General features: G+C 44.0%; 1 protein-coding gene across 1 annotated transcript in view; it reads right to left on the bottom strand.

The window, feature by feature from the left end:
• XKR4 (XK related 4) overlaps positions 1–16,875 on the bottom strand; it is a 234,658-nt gene extending 217,783 nt beyond the window's left edge. Inside the window, exon 1 of the mRNA XM_074881358.1 lies at positions 16,034–16,875. Coding sequence (XP_074737459.1) covers positions 16,034–16,875 — 842 coding nt within the window. The remainder of the gene's footprint in view (positions 1–16,033) is intronic.
• Positions 16,876–17,927: the final 1,052 nt, after the last annotated feature.

Genomic DNA, 17,927 nt, shown 5'->3' with positions numbered 1-17,927 from the left:
ACACTTTAACACATCTTACTGATACATTAGCTGCTTGAAGACTCTCAGCTACCACATGAAAACATCTATGATGATTACTAATAAGCTGTGTTCTCCAGTATCCGTTTAAGTAGTTAAAATCCCCCACAATGATAACTTTTCCACAGATTTCTGGAATGTCTACCCTTCCCTTCTCACAACAAGGCTCCAGCAATCCATTACAGAAGCCCAGTGCTAGCCCAGGGAAATCACCTTTGCAGACTTTTAAAAAAAAATATTTTTTTTTAAACACATATAACCTGCTCTTTCAAGTTATTATATCATTAATACTCAGCAGAATACCAGCAGGTCTCTAGTAGCAGTAGCATACAGCATTCAAGCCCCTATTTCCAGTCATGAATTCACCCGATTCAAGTTCTGTACAGATGCTCCTACTTGCTACCTCTTCTTACACAGGTTTTTGGCAGGTCTGTATCCACATTTCAGCTTTTCCTTAGGGACAACACTCAGCCACTGAACAGATCAAGTTCAGTCCTACCAGCAATGTGTCAGAGACACTTTACTTTCTCAGCATCTTAAGAGTTTTCTTTGCTAACCAAATTACTATTAACATTCCTATATCCACTGTTCTATCCTAATTTTCCTCATTTTACTCCTCTTGCACTAATTTTTTTTATATATATCTCTCTATATATAAAAGATATAGGGGATATGAAGGTGCCTCCCAATCTTTTCCTCTCATTTCTCAGTTTAAAGGCCTTCCTCCAGATGTGCCAGCACCAACTTTAGGCCAGTTTCTCAGTTAGACAAGAAGAGTGCATCTTTAGACATCCCTTTCATCCAGCTGCACAGTACTGGCTGGTGCCTCACACATCCCTTGTAGGATTATGAGTTATATGCTGGTCACCATTGCTCCATCATGCACCCGCTGTCTTATCCCACGGGAACATAAAGGAAATTTCTGAACACCTTAAAGACATTTTAAATCAAAGCAGAAACACATCTACCACTGACCTAATGTTCCTTGCTTCTACATCCATACCATATGATCAGTAGACTGTTTCCAAAATGAAAATCTCTGATGTAGTCCTGCTGAAAGACCAGGTTAACCAGGAAGTTAAATAACAAGGCCAGCATTACATTCACAGTAATGAGCCAAATCTTGTGGCATTACATTTCCTCAGATAAGCATGGATTAATATGAAGAGGGGATGGCTCCTCTTGAACCCTTCCTAGATCTATTCAGATTATACTGGAATTTTGGAGAAAGAATTACTCAGCTACAGCCTTCTCTGTAGGCAAACAGGTTGTGAGAGAACCCCTGGCTATTTTTTCCCCTTATCAGTCAGATGAATTGTAGAATGCTATAGAAGTAGGGAGAGAAATTATTTCCTTCCCAAGAATACAGAAAAACATGTTACTCCTCAATCTCAATCTGCTCTTTTCCTGGAGAAATACAGCCTTGGGCTGCATTTTATTACCAAGACAATTACATGTCCCTATGTATGATTTCATTATATATCTATGGTATAAACAGTGTTACGGTTAAAGGCTTCCTAAAGATAGGCTTGCTACAAGATATAGACCCTAGAGGATGCAAAGGACAAATTCATAACGTTATGCATTGCACTTAACATCTCTTGATTGTAGGCATCCCTTGCTTTCAATGCAAACCCACTTTCATGATTGGGAACCAGAGAAAAATTGCTATGATTTAGCTGATTATAGCCATAATCCTTCATGGGAGTGCTTATTCTCATTCAATGTTTAGACTAATTTTGTTTGTGTAGAGCCAAAACAGAAGAGAGTTTATGCCATATCTGTGATGCATCAAGCATAGACCAGCCCAAATACTGCTCCACAAGAAGTGATGCAGTGAAAGAGAAGTCCTAACCTGAGTTCAGGTATGACAGATCTGTTGCCTTGTTCTAGTAGCACACAATACCTATGCCGTTGATGTACTCCCAGCTCTGCATTTTCCTACCATGATGGCAAGAGCATTACGGTGAGAGGAATTTGTCTATTTCTAAGCGTAACTAAATAAAACAGAAAAAAACCACTAACATTCCCAGCACAACCAGTAGCTAACACTCTGTGGTGCAGGGTGTTGGCCTACTAGTGGCCAAGGGAGAAAAAATAAATAAAAGAGACTATTTTAAAAAGCAAAGGAGGTAAAACTTCCAGAAAGCAGGTTATCCTCAGCAGATGGATCCCATGGGTCAAACGGCTCAGGAAGGGTAGGCACAGCCTTTCACCCACAGGATAAAGCAAAGGTAACTAATATACTGAAACTGTGTTGCAAAACAATAGTTCAACAAGTTAAAAAAAGAGACAAGATTGTGAGATGCTAGTTAACAAAGGACAGAGAAAATATTAACATGATCTAAAGCTGGTCCTGGACAACAATTTGGATTCAGAACACAAGCAGGCAAACTCTGCTTTAGCATGCAATTAAGAAATCCTCTCTGAATTATGCAACTTTCATTCACTTCTTCAGAAGGTATGAGAACACTGCAATCACTTGCCAAGTTTGATCCCAACATGCCATGGGGCAAATGGAGACCCTAAACTGTCATATTCTATTTAAATCATATGTAGACTAAAGTGAGTGCGATTACTTGGTATATTAAATTACTACTAGTGTGTTGATATTTCCTCATGAACAATCTATGGCTCTGAATTATTTATTGAGGAGGAAGTGGGTTTTGAAGTGAACATTATTTCTCTCTCAGAGCTAATGCTTGAATATGATCAAAATAGTTGCCAAGAGAAAAAGGAAATTAAAGAAGATACTTCCATGACTGACGGCTCCGAGATTTTACCTGACTCCTTCATGCATTTCTTCTCTTTGTGAAGTCTATATGCTAAAATGACATTCACCTAAAAAAATAATAAGACATGGGACAGCCTGTGTCAGGAAATCGGTTGCAAGAAATCACAGCTACATACACATTCTGTGATGGCAATCAATACAAGTCCTAGACTATTCCCATGGCTTTGTGCTTCCTTGCCTCTAGAATCCAATACTGCTCATAAAAATGCAGCTTCAAGGGAGCGCAGAGCAGCCTTCCTCTGGCATCAAGAGTGGTACATCACAAAATCAAAGAGCTTTGAGCTGTACTGCAGATGAAGGACACTTAATTGAGCATGGAGTGACAGTAGGAACAGGGAGAGGACCCAATTCTCCCCCTGGTCCTTCAAGTTCTCAGACACATTTTTTAAACCCTTGCCCCCTCAACAGGAGTCTTCACAGGTTTTTGAGGATGGGGAAGTGAAAACACAGATGAAGCAGTGGCAGACTCCCACCTAGTAAGAAAAATCCAGTGTGACACACTCTGCATTATAACCAAATTAGAATTTACTTGGTCAAAGAGGTATTCTCCCAATAAAGTGCACTCTTGACTGACAGCTGCAATATTCGAACCCAAAACAATTACTTGAAATGAATGTAAATAATCCTTCTGTCTTCCTTTCTCCTTCCCTACTAGGTTGCTATTCATGAAGAATTCTCCAAAGAATGATTTATGGCATACCATTAGAAGACATATTTCTATTGTTTATTTATTTGCAAATAGATTATATACACTAGACATGGTTCTGTAAATTTTCTGTGAACAGATTTGAATGTTGAGTTTATTCTTATTTCAAGGTTATCCTTCAGTTTTCAAGGTGGTAAAGTTAATTTCTTTAATAACCAATCCTTTGTGTCTACTAATTAGAAATATCCAAAACAATTTGCTATTTAAATGATATGTCATTGCTTCTGATCCTTGATTGGATGAGTAATGAAATTAAGTAAGACCCATATGAATTGTGAATATTACTACTGAATATGTAATTAAGGTTTTGATTAATATTCCGGCGCTCAGGCTTAAAATACACCTTCCATAAGTATTTGTACTAATAAAGCTCAAGCTCAAAAAAATCAGTACAAGTCATTAACACAGTCAAACTGAATTCATAAGTGAACTTCAAAAGAATACTTGTAAGGTTCTTTATGATGATGGTTATGAACAGTGTCCTTTTAAGTTGGACTCCTATATTAGTGCTAGCTGTCAAATAAAGCTACTGGCCATCTTTCCTCCTTAGGTGCTGGTATAAAATTAAAAATTAGGCATATAGGTTTTGCTGATCTATTGAAAACATCCTGTGTTAATGCAAGTTGATAATTTAAACCCCAATTGTTTCAAAGCTCAATGAATCATTTTATGGAAATTTAAAATCCTTTAAGACATAGCATTATATTTAAAAAAAAAATTTATACTTTTTCTTGTAATACACTTCTATTTCTTACTTAGAGTATCCATTAGGAACATTTTTTATGTCATTACTGAAATATACTTAATTCAGCTGACAGTCAACATTTTTCAGAGTGTTCTTCCCATCCAGTATTTTCTGCATTCGAAGGAAGCCAGACTACCTGATATTGAATAAATAGAAAGGTACAGATGTATAATTTCATTTTTTGTTATAGAAATCTCCCATTTGTAAACACCACAAATAACATTGATAACAACCTATTAATATTAATTCTGCAGCAGTAGGATATACCACAAGTCTGGTACCTGTCCTATTAAACAATGTTAGCCCTGTAGAAAATTTCTGGCTCTTAACATGAAAGGGGTTGACTCCCTTGTGAGAATCCACACACTGTGTAATAAAGAGGCAGCATAAGAATAGCTAGACTCAAGGAGAATGACTTGAGTCCAGGTCTCGAATTGACTTTGAGATGAGTTAGGAAAGGCAGCTGCTCAAAACCACCACTCTATTTTGAGCATGCTCTTAAACCACAAGTAGTGGCAACTCCTCATTGCTTGTATTACAGAAGTATTCCAAAACCTGCACACAATATCAGCCTCCTGCTGTGCTAGAAAGTTTTCAAAGGAACAGAAAGAAAAATCCTTCTTCCAAACAGCTTACCACCTTACCAACACAAGTGAGGCTGGAAACTGTTAATACATTTCACTGGGAGAGGAAAAGAGACACAAAAACTAAAGACCTGCTCTGGGCTGAGGCAAGTCCCACACGAAGAACCTCCCACAACCCACATCACAGGTTGGTCATGAGACCAGCATTCTCCCTCTAGAGGAGTTATACTTTCACACTGATGAGCGCAAAATCCCCATAAACTCACAAAACAAGACCAAATTCTCAAGTTCTCAGTTTACCTGACAGCATCTGAGTAACAGGTCCAACCTGACAAGGGAACGGGTCCATTTCAACTATAGCCTTCTCAGTTCCTGAGCTTTTATGCTCTGCTTATCCAAACCCAACAGTAGGCTCTACAAGGGGATGTGTCAGTCTCTTCGAAGACAAATTTAGGGACTGATGGTGGGGTGGTTTGTTTTGAACCCTTTGCTAGTTTTCTCAGCAGCCTTCTTGATTTAATCCAGCCATGTAGAGAACACAACCAATAATTAGTTAATTCTCTAAGTCAATTGGATCATTAACAGAGCAGCTCTGCCACAGAAGTGACACTAACAGAATGAAGACAGGTTATAGAAAAACATACATCTCCAAATTTTTTTTTTTTATGTACAGAAAAAATAATGAATGACATACTTAAGGACCAAACACAGCCCTTAGTTCAGTAAGGTAATTTTCATACTCTGTTATCATGAGTTCTTAATTAACCCGTGTGGTAAAAATTCCTAACAAATGGTTGTTGACCGTAAATGCAATCCCTCCTTTTGACACATGCATTAATGCGCCACTGTAAAAGTTCAAAGCCGTTATTATTGAGTTGTCTCAGCCACATTAATTATCCTCTGCACTGTATTTGGCTTCACTTGGGTAAATCTTCTTTAATTGCCCAGTCTTTACTTACAGAACATCTTCGTTTAATATACTATGAACTCTGATTACATTTATGTTTTTTCCAATAATTCTGTGTTGAATGTAGTTTCCACCATTACTACTGGAAATGTTCTACACTCAGCTTATTTGTCCACTGTCACCCATACATGTCACTGTTTTTGAAGCTGAAATGTCCAGTGCTTGGAAGCTTTGGACTGAAGTTCATTCTAGCACCTGCACTATGTTTTAAAAAATTCCTAACCATTGTTACCCATTTTTTTCCATACCTTGTTGGATACAGTTTATAAAGCAAACTAACAAATAAGGAAAACAGCACAAAAAAGGTGATGAGCTAACTTAAAGCAGAAGTAGTGTGTAGGTGAAGGAAATAGGGTGAAGAACAGAACTTTTTAAGCTGTATAGCATATTACGGTCCTAATAAGCATAAATGTTTGAGGAAAGAAATCCTTAAAATATTGAAATCTTGCTTTAATATCCCAATGATGTCCATTATGGAGAGATGTTCATGTTTTCAACAGTTTTAACTTAAAACATGTTTTTTTCAACACTTTTAACTTAAAACATGTTTTGACAGGCACATTGAAATGATAATTTGTTTTGAATTGTTTCCACCTAGATCATCTTCCTTCTGAGTATGTCACAAAAATTAAGCTTCGTAATATCCATATAATAACTAGACTGCAAAGATGTACTAAACTAAAGGATAACATTTTCAGAAGTATGCACTGTTTTTGACTGCCCAAATTGAGCCATTTTAAATCTCCTCCCCCTTTTAAGAAAAAAAAAAAAAAAGTAGTAAGCTCCACTCCAATGAAAATAAAAGGGAGATGTAGTTCTTAATTTCTGAAACTCAAACAGGTAAAAAAGGGAATAAAAATTGTGCATACTGAAAACTTGAACTCCACTTGCTCTGGAGCTTGTGGTGAGTTGAAGACAAGAAGCTGGGAGATGAAGATAGGGGTTTATTTCAGCCATAAAACTGTGCTGCTTACATTGATAAAAATCAGCTGCAAAAATGTTATCAGGAAAGCAACTCAGAGCAAGAACTGGGAACTCAAGCATTTTTTAAATTTCTGTTTAATTCACTTTTGCAAGAGACAGTGGAGGAAAAGGGTGAAACAACTACTGAGTGACACATCAAAAGCACATTTCCTCTATCTGTTTTTCTAAGGTTGACTACATATGACAGGGAAAAGTTGGTAAGAAAATGAATAAACCAACCCTTCAGCTAATTCAAGCCATCTAGAGCTACTCCCATAAGCTAAGCAGGCATTTCCATGTAGACCCGTATTATGGTGCTGTTTGTGGTTACACTATACATGAAGGATGAATGTTTGTAAACAGAAATACTGGCGGAGTACTTTTAGGTTAGAAGAGAGAGAAGTTAAAAGGCAGGAGACAAAAATTAATTAAGCAGTAAAAAGAAAGACAGGGAAATCTGTATCTGGTCCCGTTTGAAGGCCCTAAGTATTAGGTCTTCCCCTCTGGCCTCACAGTCATGACATTTCTGTCAGCATGATGACACAGCTCCAGCAGGAAGGACAGTAAATGTCCCCATCCAGTCTAGCCTAAGCCTCAGTGCAGAAAGCACTTGGGGAGATAGGATCTGGGCCCTCACAGTTGGAAAGGGCAGTGGACTCGGATCCCCTAAAGCCTGAGAAAATACTCTAATCACAAGCAACATTTCTCCAGTACTGTAAAACAAGGCAAAGTCAGCAATAGTTGTCAGGGATCTAAGCTCATCATTGTTCATAAAGCAGGTTTAAGCAATGCTTGCCAACTGGATTCACTAAGGGATTTTGGTGCTGCTCCAACCCAGCTTCTGGTTTGCAAAGGGCTTAAATGAGAAATAGGAACTCAGGCTGTGTGTGCTGGGGAGGTCCTGGACATAGCCAAAATGCCGAAATACGAGCCTCTAGGACACTTTCAAGATGAACATTATGATCCATTATGTTTAAGTTCCTCAAGAAACTTCCTAACAAGGCTATTTAGCCCAATTTTCTAGAACATATTTTCAGGTCTATATGCCTGAAGTACATCTAAATTCTGCTTTGCGGAGCTAAGTCCTATTTTAGATCTGGCTCACAGAAAGATTTCCATATAAAGCGAGCATATAAAGATTAGGGTTGAATTAAAATAAGAAGAGACAACTCCACCCATGCTCTTCCTTAAGATAAGAAAACCACACATTTACAATGACAAAGCTTCTTTTTCCACACTAGCCACTATTAAACAGTGAAAGCATCAGCACAGTGGTTTTTTGTTGTTTCCTATGCATGTATAGATCCCTCTAGAGAGAGCCAAAGTCTAGCGCTTGATATTACAAGGTACTTTCCTTGGACCTGCTGGAACTAATCTACTGATCCTATGCACTACACATGATAAAACACCACTCAAAGAAGTTGACAGGATCCTAAAATAGATCAGATGTTTACATGAAAACATCCCATTAAAGTGAATAATGTTGAAAACCGTGGCATCACTAACCTTCATTCTTAAGGGCAGAAATCAATCTGATATATAGCAGCTGATAGAGATAAGGAAAACTGTCCTATCTGTAGGTTAATTCATTTTTTATTCACCATAAAACATCTGCATCTTTCTCTAAAGCAGCTGGTACCGGTCCTTAGTACATTAGTCTTGCCTAAGTCACACCTTCCAATTTTAGAAGAACAAGAAGCAGCTACTTTTGTTGTCACATCATTGGCTGCCAAACTTCCTTTGAAAACACTCCACAGTCTCGCTCCATTCACTCCAACTCATGATATCAAATCATTTGTAATTGATAGCATTAACCACCCCCACTGATTATCCCTGCCAGTCAAAAAGATTTATATGGCTCGCCTTACAAATTTTGTACCACGAACATAGTGAACAGCACAAGCATGTTGTCAAAGGAAAAGTAATAGAAATAATAACATCGTATAGCAATTATTTTATCTTGGGGAAAAAACTACATTATTACCCATTTCAGCCATTCAGGGAGGGAAACAGAATGAGAGGGAGAGTGGTAAGAAACCACTTGAGCAATCAGAGCCCACAGGAAGATGATAATTCAGTTTATGATTTTCAGAAAATTCAGGTAAAATCTCTTGGAAAAATATATACCCAAGACCTATTATTTTTTAATTCTAAAATTTATGAAAATATACTTGAGTACTCTCTTCCCTGTAAACTGATGTCAAACTGACATGTCCCATTTGTATTTATCATTGTTCAGATGACTACTCACTGCAACCACAGTTTATCTAGCATTTCGCTGTGAGTTTGCCCAGACATACAACTCCTTTTTTTTCCTGCCTCCTTCTCCAGTCTCTCAAGCAGTCACTTAGAAAAGTATCCAGATAACCTATCTTTAGTCAGTAGCTGAAGGGAAATAAACTGGAGTTAGGTACATAGGGTACAAGGATTAACTGGTATTCCTGTGTCTTTTCAGAGCCTGCTTCTTTTTATATGCTCCCTCAATTCTCCCTCATGTTCTCTTTTATATTAGCCTCCTTTCATTTTAGAAAAAGCAAGTCAAAACAGTTCTTTTTATAGCCTGTTTGCCACTTCCACTCCTTTATGTCTACTTGACACAATGTATACAACTGACAGCTGTGCTAAAATGGACAAAAATGGCACCACTTTGTAAATATATTTTAGCAACCACAAATTTCTACTGTACCTTGAAATGCAAGCAAAAGAGCTATTGATTTTGTCTGTGCCTGAAATTCCTCCCAAACAACCTGTTTACTGAAACTGTAAGTCATTGTTGTGATTAATCTGCTGTATATTAAAAGCTACTTAATTGGAACAGAGAGATAGAAGAATGAGCTAACACTGTTATAAGTGACATAGGAATTGATTTAATTTTCATTTTCCTAGAACTTTTGTATCTCTGTAGCCAAGTCAATCCTTATGGACAAATATTAAGGACTAAACCAGCTGACAAGGAGAATACTCTCTGAACAAAGTAAACTGTGATATAAATAACCTGAAGATACGGAGCAGGATAACTGAAGCTATAGATCATGCTGTGATGTTACACTTGGCTTTCCCACAGGAGATGTGGACATGCAAACTGACCTTTCAGCACTAAATACTTTCCCTGATGTAAGTAACACAGAAATTTTAGCCAAAAAAAAAATCATGTCATTGAAAGAACTTTCCTTCTGCATGTTTACAACATTTAGAAACAAATTATAATGTTGTAAACATTTCTTTGAATTCATGGTATGTACATATAGACATTCCTGCATGGCATCAGGAGAACTCTAGAATAATATCTATACATGGTAACACAGAATCCTCTGAAACACAAATCCGTAAAATCATGTAGATTTTCCACTGTTTTGGAAAAAGCCAAATATAAATTCTTCCCATATGTAAGTTTCTAGAAAGCATTCTGTGTATAAAATGTTAGTTCTCCCACTAAGCCAACTGAGCAATCAGAAATTTTACTGCTTAAGCTGTCCTTTGAAAATCTGAAAACTTACGTAACTGATAAATATTCTCTATAGAGAGAACCCTTGTTAATTATTAAAGTACAGTGTCTTTCTTCTAAAGTACATCAGCATCTTTTACATGTAGCTCAGGTTATTAGAATAAACTGAATACCAAATCTGATTTGTATGCAGACTTGTAAGAGATTTTTAAGAACATAGTAAAGCTTCACTTTTGTGTTGCCAAAAAAAATATGAAAGGCACAGCCTTCATCTGCATATCACTGTCTTCACAAAAGAAAACCCCACTGATTATTTATCCTGCTGAATGTATTAGCAAAAGTTTAAACCTAGAGGCTGGGCTCCCCCTTCTAATCCTGCCTTCAGAGGGAAAAAAGAGAAAAGTTTAATTCCTATTTCTGACAGACCACCACCCTTCCTGAGTCCTAAAGACACAGCAAGCAAAATAGTTAGCCAGTAAAACTTTAACTCAAGCACTGCAGTAACTCAATAAAAGAAACATGGTATTGCTGAGTGGTAGCATTTTGCTACTCTAAGAGACAGATGGGGAGGATATGCAATAATCTTGTCTAAGAAACGGCTATGATTCATAAATTTGGACTCAATGTGACAAATTATCTGACAGATTTCAAAACAGTGAGAAAAACTGGTGTCAGATTGAGATATTATCACCTCTCAGTGTGAAGTCCAGTGGCAGCTGGAATTATTGACCACCTAACTACACTGAACTCCTACGCTACTACTGAACAAAAGTGTCGAAACTACTATGTAGAGCAAAAGTGCGAAAACAAATGAATCTATTTAAGGACAGAGTTGAGCTGATTTAAAGACTGATGATGTTTTTCCTAAGTTGAACTACCTTGCTCACCCCTACCAGCTTAGGGGTCCACTCAGTCTTAATAGTGAGCACCTGAGGAAGTCGTAAAGACTTCCTATCCACTGTGCAGACACCTTTTCCCTTTTTTTTTTTTGGAAATTGTAAGAGCATCAACTATTGCAGAGGTGAAGCTTGTGAGCACAGGCAATGAAATTTCTTTGGCGGATGATCCAGGCCTGTGAAAAATCCTTCTACAGGGCACTAAAGGGACTGTAACTCATACTGCTTCCAGAATCTAGCATCACCTCTACAACTCTCCTCAAACTTTTTTTTTTTTTTTTTTTTTTCAAATAAGAACAAGGAAGGGGAAGGAAGGTAATGATTTCTGAGTATTGCACATAAACAGATAGAGCTAAATCATAGCATCACTTCTCAGGGAACCAGATCCACTTTGGAACAGATAATTGCCCTGGATGAGTGCCAGCTGGAAAGGTCAGCAATTAACCTGGCGTCTCCTCCTCCTTCTCTAGGTGGATTCCCACACAGCTAGCAAATCTCAGCCAAAATCCCTCACTCTGTTGAAAGCGATATACTTAATCATCTCAGTATCATCTCAGCTACCCAGAAATCATTTTAAAGTGTAATTTCAGGCCTCTTCTTTCCACTGATTCACCCTTCCTCTGGCCTTGTTGGCTACAGAAACTTGACAGTTCCCTTTCAGGCACTTTGACTGCAGCCTTTCAGACAAAATGACAGTCACCGTGGGAACCCCAAGCACTCTGAGAACCAAGGCAGCCCGCTCAAGCCATTCCCCTACAGGGCGCAACAGTCGTCTGGGGGAGTTACTTCTTGCTTTCCAGACACCACAAGATGGGCACCATCAAGTCCTCCAGTCTGCTCTCACCCACCCAATTTCCCACAACGTGTGCTCTCCCCAGGGCTGGCTCTCGGGACCCGTTTACCCAGCTTCACAAGCATCGCTCTCCGATCCTGCCAGCCCAAAGGAAGGAATCTTGTCCAGAGAAAAAGTTTTCAAGGAAATGAACCAGCTCCACGGATGCCAAGTGACTGCTATTATCTCTTACATCCATTCACCAAGCCCTGCTATCCACTGTGAAATCTGAAAACCAGGGCTAAATCTGGGAAGCTTAGTGAATCAAAGGGATGCTCAAGGGCAGTGGTTACATACTTCCATGCCAGGCTCAAAGGGCAATAGTTTATCTGAATTCTACTGGTCCATATACCTCTACATAGTCCTTACAGACTATAAATTAAAGCATCCACTTTCCTTTTTTCCTTTCAACAGAATACAAAGACCCTGTGCTTTACAGCCACCTTGTACTCCCCAGAGTCTGCTAATAAAAAGCTGTGTCTCTCACAGCACTGACTTGGGAGAACAGGGCTCCATAGTGTGGCTTCCATACCCGTATACTGGTAAAAAGCAGAACACACTGGAAGTATGGATAAGGAAATGTATCTGTATCTATCTCTGCAGGCAGAATCTCATCAGTGATCATATTTTAATATAAAATTAGCTGCCAACAAAGGCCTACTAGCTGCACTCAGCTGTGGCAAGCAACTCCTCAGAGACTTCACTGGAATTTTAACTGAGGGACAGTTATCATGAAGTCTGTGAACATCCAACCCTCTGAAAAAAAGAAAAATTATATGCTTATTCTTCAAAATGGAAGAATTCAGTCTTCTAAAATTTGTGGGGGAAAAAAAAGTTATACCAATTTCAAAGAAAAAAAAAGATACGTTTTTATTCAGAACTGATTGGCAGCTTAGCTGCTCCTGCAGCTCCACTTCTTTATGCTCTAGGAAAAAATTGTTTTAGTAATTTTAGATTGCCTATTTCCAGCATTGTTCCATGCTGCATTAAAGACCTCATTCATTTCCCATTAGCACATTTTAGTTAAAATTAACACATAATCATTTGCAATGATCTGGCTTTCAATATATTTGTAAACAAAAATTAATCTCGAATGTAAGACAAGGAAAAGCTTTGGAACTGTTAAAAATTATCCTGACAGAACTAATCACTAAAACCACATTCTTACACCTTTTTTTTTTTTTAATCCAAGAACATTGGGATTGCCAGCGCTGCCCCCCATTCCTTAGGATGGCTTCCTTAAATAAGCAGTTGTCACAGTTCCCCCCAAAACCTTTGGCAATGGAACAAAAAATGGGAAATTGAAGACCTCAAGAATCAATTCAACATTTTAAGAGGAGACTGAGGACAACAAACACCAAGTGAAAGCAGAATGAGCACCAATCTCAATATATTAGGAATCAGGCACAAGCAAACCTCTCTCCTCATTCCCCGATATCCTTGACTTTATGCAAAACCTCAATTCACATACCTAGGGCTCCTTGTCAACAGAGAAATGACAGAAATATTACTGTCATTTTTGCTTGTGGGGGATTCAATACAAAAAGTAACAAAAAACTTAAATGTAGCTATAGGAGAGCTTTAATGAGGGCCAAAACAAAAAGAAAAATCTGAAAGATAAGAGGAAACACACACACACAGAGGCACAGAACAAAGTGTAACACAGGTTTTGTCAACTGTGGGGATGGTGCCCCCAGCATGTGTGCGCCTGTGGTGCTAACACAGCCAGCACGGTCTGTTTAGCTGTGTCAGAGAAGGAGTTTGTCTCCAAACACATGCAACTGGAAAACACTTCAGATCATCCTTCAGCCTAAATGCCCAAAAGCTGTTTGCTCAGGCCAGTGCAGATATTACACTGCGGAGCAGAGGTTTTGGACTATTAAGTGTCCAAATAGAGACAGGATTTTCCAGAAAATTTCCACAAATTGTGTTAGATCTGACACCACGCTTATGGACAGTTTCTCAAGGGCTAATGTCACCTCTCCTTCTTGGTGTTGATTATTAGTTTTAGATGAGGCCAAAGGCTCTCCCTTATGAGGAATACACCTAGGGAATGAAAATGAAGTCACTTCAATCAATCATGTGATATGCAAGACTGCATACAACTGACCATATAATTTGTATGTTTGTGGAAAACTGCAAATAAATACTACAGAGTTACAGACAGACAAACGATTCTATGGCTCTGTTTCACTGAAAAAAAAAAAAGCATAACAGGCTAAAACATAAATAATGTCTTTGTCAATTTAATATTCTGATAGTCTTATGCTACCACACATAAAACATGAAGAAAAGCTACATACGATAGGAAGCTCAGCTAGTTTTAAATATAGAGGACCAGGTGCTCTTGCAAGGAGCAAACCTTATGTTAAAAGAGGTTGTGCTTCATCAAAAAGCAAGCAGCTGGAGAGCTCTAAATCCCCACCACCTCATCCGACAGAAGTGCTGTACAATATTGGATCGCACCCTGCTCCACCCAAAGCCCTGCTCTTTGTGTTTTCCAATACAGAGTCACAATGCCAGACTCTGTAAAACTCTCTGTGTCACTCAGCATGATACACACTGTTTATCTTCTGTGTACAATTTGAGCCACTGTACCTACTTTTTTGTCTCTGCAGGATCAATGAGACCATCTCATTCAGAAAGTCCTAAATGTAACTTTTGTTCAACCATGGAGGTAGAGCACACAAGCATACAAGATTGAGAACAAAGCACTGTTTTTCATTCAAAATTCTGTTTCCTTCTCAAGTTGTGGCATAGTTAATATCGAGCACACCTGTAACTTGGGAGTTAGTTTCACAAGTTTAGACAATTGTAATTTTTATAATAAACCAAAGAACCTGGAAAGTGAAAGATAGTTATGGCATCCCAAGATCTTCGGTCTATTGTCTAGCAGCACTTGGATTCCTTGATGCTTAAAGGCCACAGCAGAACTGAGCTGTACTGAATGCTGCACGAATACAGAGCAAAAGTCCTCGTCCAAAAGGGTGAGACAGAGATTAAAACTGCCAGAGTTCGCAGTTTAGAGTAACAATGAATCAAACTCTCTAATAAAATAATTGTAACAAACTAGTGTTTCCATAACAGAAATATGAGCCCATCAGACAAGAAACCCCCAAAGTATTTTCAGCTGTTGCTTTAGTACACTGCCCCACTGCACGACCTTCTTCAACATAGCATCTATCTTCTACGATTTTATGTGGAAATTTTCACTCCTTACACACCGCTACACATTCTGAACTCTGCACTTCCAGGCAGCACTAAATGTACTTGCAGGGCATTCGGCCTCCAGATGAATCTTCCCTGGAAATGTGCTTAAAATTACTTTTCCAAACTATGATGTCATCCCCCTTTTCAGCAAGTGCCTTCCACAGCCGACTTCAGCACAGCCTTTCCGTAACGCACGTTACGTCGCTTGTGAATGTCTTTGAGAGCAGCTACTCAAAAGTTTGATTTAAAGACATCCCTTTACTACATCACATATATAGAAAACGCCCAGGCATAGCGAGGAGCGGACTGCACGCCGCCTATTTCCACATAAATACCAAAACACGGCAACGGGGCGTTCGTCGACAGTTTCTGGAAAGCAACTCTCCGCTGCCGGTGAAGTTCCCCGCTGGCGGTAGCGCTGTCCTGGCCCCACGTGAGGAGACCGGGAGACGCGCATTATCGGGGCGCTCCCCTTTTCCGCCGCGCGCATCCCCGGGGTGCTCCCCTTCTCCGCCGCCCGTTCCCGTTTCTCACTCGGCCCCTGGCGCAGGCTTCCCGGGGCGCTCAGGGCACCTCCCGGGGCGGCGGCCGCCCGTGCGGCGCGGGGCGCTCAGGGACGCGGCGGGGCTCCCCTCGACGGGGCGCGACACCCCGCGCCCGGGGTCCCTCTCGGCCCCGGCGGCGGCCCGGCCACCCCCGAGCCCACTCGCGGCCCGGGGCGCGCTGTCCCGACGAGGGACCCCGGCGCGGGGGGAGGGCGGGCGGCAAGGCGGCCGCTCGCCGTGCGCGGTCCCGCCCGCCGCCGGGCTCCTTCCCCCGCGGCGAGGGGAGCCTGTCCCGGCCCCCGCGCCTCCCCCCCGCCCCGCTCCTCACCTCCAGACCTGCCCGAGCTGCAGGATGTGGACGAGCGACTGCAGGAGCCAGATGCAGAAGGCGCAGGACGGCGACCTGCCGCCGCCGGCGCGGGGACCGGCGGTTCCGCCGGCGGCGGCGTTGCTGCTGCCGTTGCTGCTGCTGTTGGTGGCGTTGCTCTTGCTGGCGGTGGACGCCTGCCGCTGCGGCGTGCAGGGGCGAGCGGCGTCGATGTCCGCGGCCGCGGAGCCGCTGCTCACCAGCAGCTTGCTCTCGGCGGCGGGGCAGTGCCCGGCGGCGGCGGCGCCGCCGTCCTCGGTGCTGAAGTCGTGCGCGAACCAGCGGAAGCTGAAGACCTGCACGGAGAGGGAGCCCAGCAGCACGAAGAAGAGGGTGAGCCCGAACCACCAGCGCTGGCCCCGCAGGTAGTAGTCGACCGCCAGCCAGATGTCGGTGCCCACGTCCGCGAAGTACACGGCCAGGGCGGCCAGGATCCAGAGGCAGTCCCACAGCGAGTAGCGCCGCTGCTCCCTGCCCAGGCGCAGGCACAAGGAGGACGAGCCCCCGCCCGAGCCCCGGGAGCCCCCGCCGCCGCCCCCGCCGCCGTCTCCTCTGCCGCCGCCGCAGCAGCAGCAGCAGCAGCAGCGGGAGCCGCCGCCCGAGCCGTCCCCGCCGCCGCCGCCGCTGCAGCACCCGCCCCCGGGCGCCTCGTCGTCGTCGCTGCCGCCGCCCGGCCCGGCGCCGGCGGGCAGCCCCGGGGCCAGCGCCTGCACGGAGCCCGAGTGCTCGGAGTTCTGCAGCGGCGTGAACGCCACCTCGCCGCCCTTCTTCATCTTCCGCCGCCCGTCCGACTTCGCGGCCATGATGCCTCCCTCAGCCCCGCCGGAGAGCGAGCGGGAGCAGCGAGCGCTCCTTTATCCCGCGCCTCCCCCTGCTCCTCCTCCTCCGCCTCCTGCCTCCCGCCCTTCACCGCCGCAGCTGCCGCGGACCCGCCGCTCCCCGCGTCCCCTGTCCCCACTCCGCGCCGGGCTGCGCGCCCGCGGGCGGCTCCTCCGCGGCGGCCGCGCCCGCAGCGCCGCCCGCCCGCGGGGAGCCGCGCTCAGCCCGCCCGCCCCGCCGCCGCCTCCGCGGGGGCCGGCGCTGCCGGGGCCGCCGCCGCCGCGCTCTGCCCGAGCCGGGAGCAGGCAGGGCAGCGCTGCCCGGAGCAGCGCATCCCGCCCCCGCCTCCCCGCCCGCCTCCGCCCGCACCCGCCGCCGCCACCACCCAGCTGACTGACGCCGGGAAAGAGGATGACCTCATCCCTCTTCCCTCGCTGCCGCCGCCCCCCGCCCGGCACCGGCACCGGCGCTGGCGCAGGGGCGGGGAAGGGGGCGCTCGGCCGCCGAGAGGGAAGGGCCCGGCGCGGCCCCGAGGGTGCGGAGCGCGGCGGCGGGGCGGGACGGGGCGGGGGTGGGGAGGCGGTGGCTCCGCTGCCCGGCCCGGGGAGGTGGGCGCGGCGGCGGGGAGGCGGCCGCTCCGCAGGGCGAGGGAGCGGGTCGGCGGGGGGAGGCGGGGTGTGGCCGGTGCCCCCCCGGGGCCGCGGCGCTGCTGCCGGCTCTGCTGCCGCCCCCCGCCCCCGGTGCCCTCGGAGCGGTCTGGGGGGGAGTCTGCCCCGCGGGGGGGAGCGGCGGGACGCGGATGGGTGTGGACGGGGCGGCCAGGAGGGCGGCGGCCCCCCCACCCCCCACCCCGAGCAGCGGGGATCCTCGGACCGGAGGGAGCCGCCGCCGCCCGAGCGCGGTGGGGGGGGCTGGTACCCGCGTGGCTGCGCTGACCCCCCCCGGCCCGGCAAGTCCCGCAGGACACGCCGCCGTAGTTGCCCTAAACTTTGTGAAATGCGACTGCGAGGTGCAATTCCCGAATTATGCCGTGACT

The sequence above is a fragment of the Strix uralensis genome, chromosome 1 (genome assembly GCF_047716275.1).
Source record: "Strix uralensis isolate ZFMK-TIS-50842 chromosome 1, bStrUra1, whole genome shotgun sequence".
Classification (NCBI taxonomy): Eukaryota; Metazoa; Chordata; class Aves; order Strigiformes; family Strigidae; genus Strix; species Strix uralensis.
The sequence above is the reverse complement of the archived record's forward strand: the minus strand, read 5'-3'. Positions and strand labels throughout refer to the sequence as shown.